Genomic DNA, 16,175 nt, shown 5'->3' with positions numbered 1-16,175 from the left:
ACCTACATTTTCACAAGGTCCTGTTCAAAGCTCCCTCACAGTAATCTCATCTGACCAAGTAAAACTGAGATCCATAAGGCAGACTAGTCCCAGTTTGGCGATGAGGAATAGGAGGGACAAAGAGGGATTGTGAATAACCTAAAATCACACAGCAAATTAGCAACAGAGAAGCAGATCCAAGTCTCCTAATCCTTTTCCAAGATTCCTTCCATGAAATTGTGCTTCTGGAGAACTTCAGGATGGGGGAAGAGAATTTGATCCCTTGGAACAGACTCTTATTGCTGGTTTATGTTACAATGTCCAAATCAGAAAAAGTCAACCAATGAAGTATCATAAGCACGTTCTCAAAACACACTGATAAAATGTTTAATGAAGGCCACAAGAATAGTGTAATAAATATGAAAGAAAACCTACCATGAACAAGTCATTGTGCATGATGAGAAACACAGTGCAATGATGGGGTAGAGCTGAACTGTGCCCTTAAGAAACTTAGGACTTTGGCAGGAGAGAGCATATGTATATAAGTAATAAGAAAAAGTAAAAAAGAACGTGTAACATTAGATATAAGGGGATGAAATCACCAAATCAGGCAACTGTAAGAAAGCGTATGCAGTAAGACAGGTTATAAAGGCAAAGTAATTCAATATGATATATCTCAAATGTAAGGAGGTCAGGGGCAAGGTAAGGTAAGCGTTAGTCCATCTAGCTGAAGTAAGATTTAAAGGATTGCTTTTTTTCTTTTTGCAGATCAATTTAAGGCATAGCACTACATACAGGAGTAGAATATTGATTGAAATGGACTTGTGTAGGGGATGTATTGGGTGCTGGAATTATCTACCATTCCAGTGCCTAACATAGGGCAGTGCTCACAGAGGTTCCCTGTGAGTTACCGCTTAACTGGCCAAGTCATCCAGAACAGGCTGTAACGTAAAAATGGTAAAAGGTTACAGCCTCAATATGCTGTCCTCAAAGAATATGCCACGGAACCAGCATGGGTGAAAAGAGCTTAATATTTCTTGGATAGTTTACTAGTTCAAATCCAAGAGAGACCAAGATTATAAGTTGTATATGCTCATTAGACATACTTCAGCCGTATTATAGCACAGTAGCAAAATTTTAGTGTGCTTTTTTTTCACCTACGTATCTGACTTTACTGTGTGGCTCTCCAAGGAATATTTAATACTTCATAATATAAGGAAGCAAAAAGTTAAATTATTTTTCTAGGGCTATAGAGAAACAAAAGGAAGAAAGAATCTGAAATACTATGAGTACCTTGCTATTAAAGCTTTCCTTAAAAAGTGAAGCCAAGATTATGTGTTAGTATTGATATCTTGAAAATTGATGAACAACACATTTTTGTCTTTAATAATGGGTATCTTTTGGAAAGTGAGCTGTGACTCAAAGCACTTATTTCTTGACATACTTGGGGGGGGCAGTCAATACCAAAATACTTTGTTCCCTTGGATTTAGATATTAATTTTAGTTCTGGCACTGATCAGAGAGAAAATTCTTAAAGAGTTTTTGATTGGTTTCACAGAGTCAAATTCAACTTCTAGAAAGAAAGCATTGATTACTATAATACAAACTACTTAAGATGAAAGAAACAGACCGATGGGAATGAAAACAAAGGAATTCAGGGGCTGATTATTGGACTACCCAGAGCGCTTTGATGCCTCACATAACACAAATAACTCTTATCACCAGTCTCCATCAAATGAAAGACTGAGATCTAGGCCCACCACAAAAACTATGAATACCAGAAAAAATAGATATGATCCAACCAGTATTAAGATGTAGCCTAGTCAGCCCATGGTGATCTTGTCATACTCACTGGTAAAGCTAGATTGAGATAGACCTGCTCAGTCCCGGAGCCCGAGCGCCCCAATTGGTGAAGGGCATTGGCCACGACCTCCTCTCTCAGGACCCCATCAAATTTCTCCTGCAAAAAAGCAAAAACAAAAACAAAAACAAAAAACAGGTGGATAAAGGACTTCCATTAGAAAAGAAACAGTCCAGGCGTGCCTGGGTGGCTCAGCTGGTTAAGCGTTGACTCTTGATGTAGGCTCAGGTCACCATCTCATCATCTCAGGGTCATGAGATCGAGCCCCACATCAGGCTCTGCGCTCGATGGGGAGTCTGCTTGAGGCTCTCTTTCTCTCTCTCTCCCTTTGCCCCGCCCCTTGCTCTTGCTCACTCCAGCTCTCTCAAATGAACACATAAATCTTAAAAAAAAAAAAAAAAAGGAAAGAAAGAAAGAAAGAAAAAAGGAAGGAGAGAAAGAAAAAGAAACCCCTTCATAGCCAGCATTTAGTATATTACATATTCAGGAACTGACCCTTCCAGAATTTATCAGCCCTAAAGAAAATTCCATGTTGAAGACACATACATAGGACATATAATCAAATATCAAATCGGGGTTGTTATTGCCACTAAATTGTCGGGTGGTCACTTGCATTAGGTATTCAAAGTGACATACAACAGCAATGGAAACATCACCATTATGGTGAGAGCTACACTGATTGAGTGCTTCTCTGGTCCAGAGAAGAGCTCTTAACGATCAATTCATTGAATCCTCCTGACAATCTGAATGCAGGCACTCTTAGTTCCATTTGACAGATGAAGAAACTAAGGCTTACAGGGGTTAACTTGCCTGAAACCACATAGCCAGTGGTATAATACAAACGATTCTGTCGGACTCCGGGGCAATTCTAACCACTATCCTAGACTGCCGGCCTCTACCCGAAAGGATTGTTGCATCCAAATTAAGGCAATTACTTTGCTAAATCTGGTATTCTTAGTGCGGGGGGAAAAGAAAAAACAAAAAAGAAAACAGGTTCTCTGTTTGCTTCCTATTAGCTAATTTTACTGGATTCATACAATTTACAAGATTTATTAAAAAGGTAATAATCGGGGCGCCTGGGTGGTTCAGTGGGTTAAAGCCTCTGCCTTGGGCTCAGGTCATGATCCCAGGGTCCTGGGATCAACCCCCGCATCAGACTCTCTGCTCATCAGGGAGCCTGCTTCCCACCCCGTCTCTCTCTCTGCCTGCCTCTCTGCCTACTTGTGATCTCTGTCAAATAAATAAATAAAATATTTAAAAAATAAAAAATAAAAATAAATAAAAAGGTAACAATCACTGCCATAAGGAGATTGGCCCTTGGTATGTAGAAAGCCATGAACCAGTGATACGTCAACATGCCTTTCCCCAAAAATAAACAGAAGAGACAACAGGTAGATCCATATTAGCTCCGTACTGCCTTCAACTCTATAATGACCAACACATCAGCATGAGGACACAAAATCCAGTAATCCCATCAGTCACACCGATATAATTAACTGCGACTAGCGTGTATACAATGATGGCAAAATACTCTTTCCAGTTCCATATTAATTCGGGAACCAGCAGTGCTGCTCGGGCTGCTGGTACTGAGGGCGAAGTTCATAAGCTTGTGCTAGTAGCAGGAGTTTCTCTGTGCCACCCCTCCACCAGCCCAGGAAAGCAAATATCGCTCATGCATATAGGGGAGATAGTGCACAAGCTGTGAGGCTGCGCAGGCTTGGTTTGAACCCCCAATCGGCCATTTTGAATTTGTGACTTTGGGAAGATAAAGTTTTCTCTGAGCCTCTTATTCTTTATCTGCAAATAGGGAATGTTATTACTTTCTCTTAATGGTTAGGGAGAAGGAAAAACAAAATACTGTAAAGCTCTTAGTGCTTTGCCTAGAACTATAGCAAGTGTTCCCACTGAATGACCGCTGCTTCCACTAATTGATGAAGTTGGAAATTCTGCATCTTAAGGCTTCATTCTTCCATAACAATCAACCTGTTTACAGAGGAAAGACACTCACTTTTCTAAATACAGTTCCAACTTCTTATACAACGTGTGGGAAGGATTAGACATGGAGGTGTTACCTTCCCCTCCAAAACTTTCCATCTAAATCTCTGAAATTTTTTTTTAAGATTTTATTTATTTATTTGACAGAGGTCACAAGCAGGCAGAGAGGCAGGCAGGGAGAGAGGGGGAAGCAGGCTCCCCTCTGAGCAGAGAGCCCGATACGGGGCTCCGATCCAGGGACCCTGAGATCATGACCTGAGCCGAAGGCAGAGGCCTAACCCGCTAAGCCACCCAGGCGCCCCTAAATCTCTGAAGTTTACCTGACTCACACCCTCTATTTCCTGGTGTGAGAAGATATTGCTCCCCTGCTGACAGTAGGTAAATGTCTGCCTTTCAACAAAGCCATGGATATGGAGCCCGGCATACCATGCCGGTCAGCATTTTCCCAGCTCCCCAAGGCAAGCATCCCCATGGCAACCCCCTCACAAGTCCCTTGAGGTTCTTGCCCTTTATCAGCATCATGCTTTTCCCTTCTGATCTTTGGGCATTTTCAGACCTTTAAAAGCCCTACTTGATCTTGGGCAGTTTCAGAGCCTAAGGATGGCCATTCAATCCCCCCTCCTACTCCCAAGCACTCACGTGCGCACACACACATTTCTTTTTCAACTCCAGACACTTTAAATTGATCTCTCCTCAGCTTCAGCCACTTGTAGCCATGGCCACGCCCCGGACCAAGTCATCATGCTGAACTGTTCCACCTTAGAAACCTCAGACCCTAGCATTCTCCTCTGTGGTCCTACACTAACCTCGCCTTGTGATGACAACATCTCTAGCCAGTTCCTTTCCTCTCTGAGTCTACCTGTCCCCTCTCACTTCCTTCCCTGCTTGGGATCCCCTGGGCCATTTCAAGGTCTCTCTACCCTTAAGTCTCTGACTCCTCGTCCTCTGACTCAAAATACCACACACAAACCCAAACCTGAATCAAGTTCACAATCAACTACTGCGCTGAGGCAGGGACTGTGTCAAGCTCGTCATTCATCTGAGACAAAAATCTTTACAGCATGCCGGGCACATGCCAGCCAGTATGCTAGGCTCAGTGGATAGAATTATGAATAAGACATGGTGTCTGTCCTTAAGGGATTTACAGTTCAGTCTGGGAAACAGACAAGTACACAAGCAATTTCAAGTAGTTTGATAAATATTACAATACGAGTAAGCAGGGTGCTTTGACCATAAGCAGGGCATCCATTTTTTTGCCAGTTCTAGGGGGAATTAGGAGGTTGGCAAAGACTTGCTGGGGGAGAAAGCAATGAAGTTAAGACATAAGTAACTAAGTGGCTCTGGCAAAGGAGAAGAAAGGGCAGGAGAAGAAGACCAAGAAGGGTACTGCAGGCAAAAGGGCAACAGGTACAAAATTCCAAAGGCAAAGGCGAGCACAGCCCACTGGGGAACTAGAGTTCAAGAGAGCTGAAGCATAAAGTAGGAGGGGGAAGACGGTGCCTGGTACACAGAAGGGGCTCAAACACAGCTGAGTGAATTAAAACTGCTCCTGCCCTTGAGCTACTGAGTGGGCTGGGAGGGGACCCCCAAGCCATGCACGCTGGTACCACTCCAGTGTCAACCGTTAGCCGCACCCGCTGCTGTTCCAGGCCCGCTGCTGTTCCAGTCCCTCATTCTTCATCAGCTGCCTTTCAGCTCCCACCCTGGCTGTCAGATCTCCAACCTCTCCTCAAGCCTCCAGGGGCCTCCCCTCTGTTGTCCTCACTCTCAGCAGGTGCACTGCTCCCCCACTTCCCATGGAAGCGACCAGACATCAACCCTGCCAGCATTCTGCACCTGTCCGAAGGCCCTTCCTTTGGGTGTCAGAGGCAGACTGCTTCTTTTCCACACTCAGGGCCCCCACTTCCTGTTTCCTCAGGGACCTTGCGCAGGGACCATCCATGTTGCCCTCTTGGCCTGCGATATCAGCCAGTCTCTCTCCATCGTTGTTACTCTGCACCCTGTCAGTTCTCCAGCAACACAAGTCTGTGAGTCCTTTCCTGTTCCTTCAGCTACAGCTACGGTCTCCCTCAATAACCGAGCTACTGCAGAGCTGCTTTCACGTCCTTTAGGGACCCCTCACTCACCTCCCACTCACTCTTCAGGGCACTTCGGTTAGGCTTCCGCCTTCACAACATCACAAAACCACATGGGCCAAGGTCTCCAATCACAAAACCACACGGGCCAAGTCTCCAATCACCCTCAAATGGGGAAAGCTAATGAGCACTGTTTAGGGCCCTTCCTGTTTAACCTACTGGCAGCACAACTCCAGACTCTTCTCTCTCCTCCATAGACATTGCTAGAGGCTTCTCATGATCTGCCTGTCTCCAGTCTCACTATCCTCTAATCTAACCCCAGTCGGGGCAGCTGCCAGGGGAGCTCCCCACCACTTAGAGACCCAAGTCCATGGTCTGTAAAACAGCGTAAAACCCTCCAAAATTTGGCCCACACTTCACCTGTGTGCCCACACACCCCCTCTCCACCCAGACAAGGGTGTGCTTCCCTCAAAGTTTGCCATGATTCCTGCAATCCAGCTGTCATCTGTACACACTTAAGTACAACGCTTCAGATGCTCAACAGCTGTGATTTACTCACATCCTTAGCTGACCTTGAGCACAGGGGACACCTAGGTCCTCAAGGAAGTTCTCATTTTCTTCTGTCATTACTATTGCTATTATGCATTACCTCTGTAACTTTTAGGAACCTACTCTGTATCAGACACTCTTATCAAGAACTTTAACAGGCTTTCTTATCAGATTTGATGTTTATAACTATCCCATGAGTAGACATTACCCACATTAAGTTACTGGCAGAGCGGTTTCCATGCACCAGACACATGTGACGGGCCGGTATGGAGTCAGAATGGCTCCTACATAGTAATCATTCAACGAATATTTGCTCAAAGTCAATGAAATTTACCAAATCATTTAATAAGCTATATATAATTAGCAGATAAACACATGTGTTATTATTTGTATCAGTAAAAATAATATATTATGGTAAGTATTTCACTTATGGTTCTCATCTAAGTCTCACAACTCTCCTATGAGATAAGTGTCGTTAGAATTCCCAGATTACAGAGGACACACAGAAGTGAAATAACTTACTCAAAATCTCAAAACTAACCAAAGGCAGTATTCTGAACAGCTGGTCTACCTTCCTTGAGTTCGCCAGGGGCTTCTGAGACAAATTATGCCATAGGCACTCAGTAACAACTGCGACCATCATGGCATTATAAAACTTAGCCAGGCGAGGAGATGGACAATAAATCTTTGAACATGAAAGTCTAAATTTTTCCTCAATTCCAAGTTTTCAGCTTATTCAGCCTATTAAAATTTATCGGATACCCCAAAAAGCTAAAATAAGATGTAAGAATACAAAATAAATATTAATATTTAGAACATAAGTGGAGGAAAAAAAAATAAACTTTTCCACACACAACCTACAAGCCAGGGATAACCAGTTCAAGTCAACCCTCCCCACGGTTTGTTAATGGTATACTGAACACAGGTTAATACCAGCACTAATGAAACCCACAGCCCAAGAACATGTGTTAATTAGAATAATAAAGTAAACCGGTGATTCATCTGTGAATTCCTTTGGGGTGGAAGCTGGTAGAAACCATACAAACATCTCAAAGTTGTAAAAACACTGCTACAGTTTTGCATTTATCACTGTTAAGGGTAGCAAAGTAAATCAATAAAAGATGAATAACGTAAGTTATAATTTTCTATCATCCACTTTAAGAAAAACTAATGTGTAACCAGCCCATATAGAAGGAAGGAGAAGAGGAGGAAAGTCAAAATGGGAGAGAAGGGTGGAAAAATGGGCCAAATATTGAAAATGGATAGAAGGGTGTTATGAAAGAAGGGAACCCAAGTGGGAAAAGAATGTAGGTGGTTAACAGTAAAATCAGAAGAACATAAGACAATGCAAATTACAGACAGGTGAAAACGAATAAACAGGACAAATGAGGAAAGGAGTTTGTGAAGGAGAATGGGACTAGCAAAGAAAAACATATTTGGCCTCAAGGAGAAGAGGGGACTAGGAAAATGCACAAAGATGCAGAGCAGGGAAGCCAAAATATCACAGAACCGGGGTACTGGATACATTCTATTTTTTTGTATTATATCTACTTCAGAAATGATTTTGCAGCAGTTTATACCATGAAGGAAGAGGAAAGGAGAGAAAAAACCCCTAGAGGAAAAACTATTAAAATGAAGAAAAATATTGATTCTGAGTTTCCCGGCAGCCAAGACAAAGAGGAAAACCCAACAGTTTATTGAAAGGAAGCGAATCAACTTATGTTTTTGAAGGAAGGCAAACAATATATTAGAAGCCAAGGGAAGGAAGTGGTAAGAGACGGAAAGGGACCCACACCACCCCTGACCCCCAAACCAAAAAACTGGCAGTGGGGTAAAAACAAGATGATCAGTGTAGGAAAGAAGTGGAATTGGGTGAGGTTTAGAAGATGTTCTGTAGACAAGAGAATTTACAGTAATGTGAAGGCAAAGCCGCACCTTGGGGAATACAGACGGGAAGGTAAGAAACATTCTCCACCTGCGAAAACACCACCAGTGAGCCGGCTGTTTGTACACTGTAAGGGGGTGTGTGTTGCACTATATACCCCGGGCAGAAGTAATACATTACTCGGTGTGTGGGTTAGCCCTTATCGGATTACTTCAGGACAGTAATTTTTTTCCCCCGTGGAGGAAGGAGGATGAAGGGACTGGAAGTGAGGGAGAGTGTTGGGGTACCTCACAATCACGGAGAAGGGTGCAGGGGCTGCCAAGGACGAACTCTGTACGTTCCCAATACCGTCGAAGCACAACTTTTCAAAGCTAAAGCTGTAACTCCGCACACTAATAGGTGGAAGCCTTTTCATCAGGCCGCTGTGAAACTTGACTCTTAAGACACCCAATGTGCTAGGGACCAAAAAAGGAGACACGTGGAAATAAATGCAGGCAAAAGGTGAGGGAACGGGAAGAAAGGAGCAGGAGCCTAGGAGCGGCCGGGGAGAGGTGCTCCCAGCGGCGAGAGCCCGAGGGCTGCTGAAGGGCGCGTGGGGAAGCTGCCGCCCGAGTAGCAGGGCGCGACACCTGGAGAAGGGAGAGAGGGGGTTGGGGTAAGGCACACCTCCAAATCCTGCATCTCGGACTCTGAGGACTCCTCGGATTCCCCTTCGCCCTCGCCCTCGCCCTCGGCCTCGTCCTCGTATTCCTCTCCGTCCGCGTCCGACTCCTGAGAGCGGTGAATGAGCTGCTGGAGCAGGTAGGAGGAGGCTTTGTGGAAAGTACCCTTCGATCTCTGCCCCATGGGAAAAGAAGACCAGCGAGACTGCCGCTCTTTTTCTGAGTGCGGCAGAATCCACTGGGCTCCGGTTCGTGAACCGCTCTGGAGAGGGGAAGACATCGGCCACTGGGGACCGCTCCCGGCGGCCGCCATCTTTGTTTACCGGGGTTGCCCAGGAGACGGACGCAAGGGATTGTGGGCTGTAATCTCCGCCCTTCCGCGCGTCCTGGTTTACAGTCTGAGCCACACCAGGCTCTCGGCTTTTCTTTCTTTTCGTCTGACTCGTCTGGGTGTTTTTCCCCTCTCTTTTTCCCCTCTCTTTTCCCCTCTCTTTTAGTGTGCTCAGTCGCTGGCTTTCTTTTTACTTTTCTTTCTCATTTTCACCTCTTTTCTTCGCACCCCTTTTGTCTCCAACTGGTTTCTCCTAACCTGGAGGTCCCTTTGGGAGACTTTTCGTCCCACCCTAACGCTACCTGTGAGCATCCTTCATTCACCTGATTCATTCGCAGAGGCCCTTTCCACAGAGTGTACTTTGAAAGTGTTAGATGTCTCTAATGATCTCCGTCGAAAAGCTAATTAAGACTGAAACTTTGAGCGGGCCGCGCGTTGTTAGACCAGGTTGTGCATAAATGAAATAGAAGGCATGGCTCCTGTCTTTATTATTTAATTGCAGATACTAAAGAAAAAAGACCAGAGGAGGACGGGAGCTGATTTGCAATTAATTTACATTTTCCCCTTGAAATGAGAAGCCATGTCCTTGGGGAGAAATACGGGCAGTGGTCTAACAATCCAAACAGAAGAAGAAAAAAAAAAGATTGTCAAATTGACACTGTATCTGAAAGCCTCTGAAAAGCTATTAGCATCCCATAAATAATTGTATTAATCAAGTGACCTGCATTGGTAATTATTTTTATCTGGTTGCATAGGTTCTCTGTGCAGTTAGATATTCTTGCAAGATTACAAAGCATGATTTTATGCTAGTGTGATTTTATGTGACCCAAATCCCATAGCCTTGAGCTCCACTAAGTAGACTATGGAAAAGCAGAATGAAAATTATAGTAACTATTATTGCCATAGTGATGACAAGAGAGAGCCTTGCAGGGAAGTCGCTCGCATCCTCCTGGCCTTACAGGGCTTTTTCTCCATGCTTCAATGATAGCAGTTGAAAATGCAAAATGATCCTGTCAATGGCTGTCAGGGGAAAAGAAGAAAAAAATCCTTATGGACACCATCCATTGACTATTATCTTTCTCAGTGCTGGAGGGACCATTAAAACTGACATAAAGCTTTTAGAATTACCTTCCTTCATTATCTTGCTAGTCATAAATGTAAAGGCCACAATGAAAGTATCTCTTTTTGCTCGGCTCATCTTGCTCTTGTTTATTTCTTTTTCCTGTGGGTGGAGACTCCTCCAAGGGGTTTTTCCTCACCGTCACCCCCACAGGACATGGCTCTTGCTAACTGACATAGGGAAGAAGGGGGCAGAAAGCCTAAATATGGAAACCAGGTGTGGTTTTGTTTCTTAAAATAACTTAATCAGCATTTCTAGCAAAGCAAGATTTGCCAGTGCCTCTATTGAGGACAGTGTCTTAAATTGCGTTAGTTAGGACCTGTCAGAGAATAATTTTCAAAAAATTAAAAACATGATTCTCATACAAAAATGGAATAAAACACTTGCGATTGATTTTATTCAACCTATTCATTAATGAGAGAACCAGTAATATGGTAACAGGGCATTCACAGTCCATAAAGAGAGGCATTCTGTTAAAGAGAAAAAAACGGCTGATACCCTACAGGACATTAAACTATAGCTTCTGGAGTTATGTATTTCTTTCTTTTTTTTTTTTTTTTGTTTTGAAGCTTTATTTATTAGAGAGAGAGCATATGTGAGCGGGGTCAGGTGCAGAGGGAAAGGGAAAGCAGATTCCCCATTGAGCATGGAGCCAGAAACAAGCTCAGTCTCACCACCCTGAGATCATGACCTGAGCAGAAATCAAGAGTCTGACGTTTAACTGATGGACCCACCAGGGCACCCCTGGAGTTATATATTTCTAAGTGCTTTCTTTTCACCTTTACATTTAGGCTGCATCTATCCCCACTTGACAGATGAGGTAACTGAGGCCCAGAGAAGTTAAATAACTCACCCAAGTTCAAGTGGTGGTGCTGAAATCCAACCCCAGAATGACCAGTTCTACAGTCTGCCTTTAAGTACCGTTTTTGCAGATGGAAAATATAAGTCAAGATAAAGGTACACGAGAGGTCTCAGGAGAAGGAACATGTATCAGTTAATATTCTTCAGTAGAAATAAGAGAATTCACTCAGACAATGACCCTTTCATATAGAATCATGGCATGTCAGAACTAGAGAGAACTTAAAAGCTTATCTTATCGAATGTTCCCTTTTATAGGAGAAGAAACTGGTGGTCCACCAGAGACAATAACTTGCCCCAAATCACCTGATTTGTTAACAGCTGAGCAGGAATGAAGACTTTAGACCTCTCATTGCTCAAACTTTGCTCTTGCTAGTTCACCAAAATGCTCCTGGGGCTGGAATTTTATGAATAGAACACTTTGGGGTTCTGGGCATCAAAATGAAAGACATTACCTCCATAAAATTATGTTACCAGGTAGAGAAGACAATTCGGCAGAGGGAGAAGAAGTGAGAGGAGGAAATATTTTGTCTAAACTTTTACTGGCATAAAACATCAACAACTGCTTCCATTTATGCTCTGCTTACAGTAAACAAGGCTTACCTGAAGTGCCATCTACATATCTCAATGATTTATTCCAACTGCTTGCTGAAATAGGAATTGCCATTTCCATTTTACAAAGGGGAAGAAGGATGCTCCAAAATGCTAAGCAAACTGCCCTGTCACACAGTTTGTGTCCACACCAAAATTCCAACACAAGTCTTAATGGATCCAAAGCCTCTGGTCTTAACCAGTAGTACTCTGTCTTCTCAACAAGTATGAATTGGTTTTTCAGGAAGTAATTGTTAGGCACAAAGAGCATGCCCTTGGTGAGAGCCAGAAAATGTACTATACGTGTGGGCATGCACGTGTATGTGTTGGGGGCAGGCAGGAAGAGCTCAGGATTCTGGGACCGGGAAATAGAGTAGGCTGGGCCAGCAGCGGGATATGGTAATCCAGGAGAGCAAGGGCTTCTGGGATAGCCCTAGATCCTTTCCGCCACTGATGATGTCCCCCTCCCGCCAAGAAAGTGGAATATTGTCACCATGAAGCTAAGAGCAGCTCTCTTGAGAGGACAAACAGAATACGTTATTGGGAGGAGAGTGTCAAAGGGGTCAAGAGCTGTAGTTTGAAAGAAGGTCCTAATTACCAGCTTTAGGGACTAGGTAGCTGAGCCTCTGTAACAGTATTTATTGTACTCTTGACTTTTTGTGTGGAAGAGGGGTCCTTCCCAATCCAGAGCCAGCACTCTAAGGCAATTGACAATGGGAAGAAAAGGCAGGGACCAACCCTCTATTTCCTGTATTTGGGGAGAGTACCTTCCCTGGAGTGTGGACCTTGGGCAAAGCAAGGAATGTTTGGCTCCATCCCCTTCATGTACCTATGCCCCAATTTTGTGCAAGGAAAAACAGGTGGGACAATACTTCTCAGGTATGTTGAAATGGCAGCACCTTGAACTTGTGGTATTTTTTTAATGGAATATTTAAAATTTTACAGAGTATCATGAAATGGGAGAACAGATAGGCCATTGAAGGCACCAGTGATATGAGAGTAACAATGAAAACATAACCATTACTAATAATGTTTAATGGGTATTTACTATGTGCCAAAATCCCTTATAAGTGGTTTACATATATTAATTCATTTTATCCCTATTAGAACCCTACAAAGTAGAAATTAAAATTATCCCTCTATTATAGATGAGCTAAGCATAGGGAGATTATAACCCACTCAACCTACTTTATCACACAGTGGCAAAGCAAGGATTCAAATAGAGAAAGCTTGGTTTCCCAGCCCACATCCTTCATCAAAACACTACTTCATGGGGCACTTGGCTAGCTCAGTTGGAAGAGCGTGCCACTCTTGATCTCAGGACTATGAGTTTAAGCCCCATGTTCGGGATAAAGATTACTCAAGTAAATAAAAAAAATAAATAAATAAAAATAAAAATAAAAAACAGAACAAAACATTGTACTTCTGTTCAACCACTTTTGTGAAAGTTTATGAAGGCTGTTAGGGACTGAATTTTTCTGTCCCCCTCCCGCCAAGTCCCTGTGCTGAAATCTAATCCCCAGTGTGATGGGGTAAGGAGGTGGGGCCTCTCGGAAGTGATTAGGTCATAAGGATGGAATTCTCATGAATGGGATTATCCGAGGCCAGACAGATAGCTCCCTCTTTTTGCCCTGTGAGGATACAAGGGGAAGGTGGCAGTTTACAAGCTGGAAGTTCTTCCCCAGAACCTGAACCTGGCACCAAGATCTTGGACTTCCAGCCTCCAGAACTGGGAGAAGTAAATTTCTGTTGTCTATAAATCACCCAGTTCACGATACTCTGTTACAGCAGCCAAAATTGACTAAAATAGGGGAGACCCTTAAAGTTGAGATAATTCAATGCATTAATGTCATACCTCGTTTACTTTGTTATCCCTTTCTATGAAGATGAGGTCATTTTTCATAAGAAAGTTCATTATCTAATAACAGCCTAGTGGGATTGTGGACATTAAGCAAATAATTATACAATAATCACTTAATTTCAACTGCCATAACGGCTAATGAGGGAAAATATAGGAGCCATGAGACCATGACCTAGGGCCTTGACACAACATGGTATGGAAGGATCCTTCAAAATGTTAAGACAGACAGACACTTGGAGCCTCACGATTATTATCAAACAGGTTGGGGAAAGACAATACAACAAACGAGGAACTTCATTTGTTATCTTTATAGAAATCAATTGCATCCAGATTATGGTAGGAGTAATTAATTAGGCTGGTAGAACCTGATAAAGTCCTGGCAGGACTTGACTGAGCCACATACTATGTGTTCTAAATCGGGGTGCCTGGGAGGCTCAGTCGGTTAAGCATATGCCTTTTGCTCAGGTCATGATCCCAGGGTCCTGGGATCAAGTCCCACATCAGGGTCATGGCTCAGCAGGAGCCTGCTTCTCCCTCTGCCTGCTACCCCCCACTGCTTGTGTTCTCTAACAAATAAATAAAATCTTTAAAAAAAAAGAAAAAGGTAAACTCTTGATCTCTTTAGTCAAGAAATTTGCATTATAGTTGAGCAGCAAGATACAGAGATTTTAAAATGAGGGGGGCACCTGGGTGGCTCAGTGGGTTAAACCTCTGCCTTTGGCTCAGGTCATGATCTCAGGGTCCTGGGATGGAGCCCTGCATTGGGCTCTCTGCTCAGCAGGGAGCCTGATTCCCCCTCCCCCTCTGCCTGCCTCTCTGCCTACTTGTGATCTCTGTCAAATAAATAAAAAATTTTTTAAAAGTACACAGGAAGGGCGCGCCTGGATGGCTCAGTCAGTTAAGCGTCTGCCTTCAGCTCAGGTTGTGATCCCAGGGTCCTGGGATCCAGCCCCTTGTCGGGTCCCTGCTCAGAGGGGAGTCATCTTCTCCCCCTCCCTCTATCTGCAGCTCCCCTGCTTGTGTGCTCTCTCTGTCAAATAAATAAAAATCTTTTAAAAAAAAAAATGTACACAAGAGGGCACCTGGGTAGCTCAGATGAGTAAGCATTTGCCTTCAGCTCAGGTCATGATCTCCAGGTCCTGAGATCAAGCCCCATATAGGGCTCCCAGCTCAGCCAGGAGTCTCCTTCTCCCTCTCCCTCTGCCTCTCCCCTTGCCTGTGCTCTCTCCCTGTCTCTCAAATAAATAAATAAAATCTTATTTTATTTTTTATTTTTTTTTAAGATTTTATGTATCCTTTTGACAGAGAGAGACACAGCGAGAGACAGAACACAAGCAGGGGTTGTGGGAGAGGGAGAAGCAGGCTTCCTGCCCAGCAAGGAGCCCGAAGTGGGGCTCGATCCCAGGACCCTGGGATCATGACCTGAGCTGAAGGCAGATGCCTAATGACAGAGCCACCCAAGCGCCCAATAAATAAAATTTTGAAAAAAACAAAAATGAAAGTACATAAGAGAAGGTAAGTCCCACCTGACAGATCTGGAGGTAGTTCAGGCCCCCGGGGAGGGAGCAGGTGCAGACCGCTCCGGGCAGAGGGCTCACTCCTCCAAGCAGGCGAAGCAGTCCAGTCCATGGGAGCTGTCGGTGGAGATAAATCTGTCCCCAGATAGGGATGTTCAGAAGCTTCGCGGAGGAGGTAAGAGGTGAACAAGGCCTTCAAGGAGGAAGGAGACACGCCGGAGGAGGAGAAGAGCGGGGAGTCAAGCGATGGGAAGCGGCATAAATCAAGGCAAGTAGGCTGGCCTGGACATGTTTTAGGAAGAGGCTCTGAGAAGTAACGGGTCTAGAAACAAAAACTGCTCACAGGGAGTCCGGAAGAAGGGAGGATGCCGACTTCCTCAAAGAAGAGGGACGTGCCTGAAGGAGCAGGTGAAATTCCTTCGTGTCAAAATATCTTAGAATCTAGGGGATGACAGTAAAGAAAAAGAGGAGAAGAGATGGGCCTCGTAGGCGATTCTGAAAGCCACGCAGAGAAGGCAGGAGCCATACAATTTTTGGTTTTACGCCCAGTCCCTTACACACAGATGCTGCTTTCCCGTGGGAGGAACAGAGGCTCCGCTGGTCCCTGACACAGCATGTCTTTTAGGCAGTGGACACAATTCGCATCCACACCTTGTGGCCAGACTTCCTCAGTTCCCTTTCTCCATGGAGGGTCCCTCCCTTCCTTGCTAATGCACCTGGTACATAAGCTTTGTGAAAAGTGCTTTATCAACATGTGCTGACGGTTCAGAAGCACAGCCTTGTGGTGATTATACCGAATGCAGCTGCTGCCTCAGTCCTCCTGAGTGAGTGAGTGGAATTAACTTAGGAGGACACCCGTCCCAGCAAGGAGGGCCCGGTCTCTGAAGCCAC

At 44.3% G+C, this 16,175-nt stretch overlaps 1 protein-coding gene across 1 annotated transcript in view; it reads right to left on the bottom strand.

The window, feature by feature from the left end:
- LRGUK (leucine rich repeats and guanylate kinase domain containing) overlaps nt 1-9,325 on the bottom strand; it is a 69,897-nt gene extending 60,572 nt beyond the window's left edge. The window contains 2 exon segments of the mRNA XM_047695764.1: nt 1,832-1,939; nt 9,011-9,325. Of these exon segments, the coding sequence (XP_047551720.1) occupies nt 1,832-1,939; nt 9,011-9,319 (417 nt within the window). The 5' untranslated portion in view covers nt 9,320-9,325.
- Nucleotides 9,326-16,175: the final 6,850 nt, after the last annotated feature.

Source organism: Lutra lutra, chromosome 11, assembly GCF_902655055.1.
Source record: "Lutra lutra chromosome 11, mLutLut1.2, whole genome shotgun sequence".
NCBI lineage: Eukaryota > Metazoa > Chordata > Mammalia > Carnivora > Mustelidae > Lutra > Lutra lutra.
Note: the sequence above shows the minus strand (reverse complement) of the source record. Positions and strands in the feature narration are given on the sequence as shown.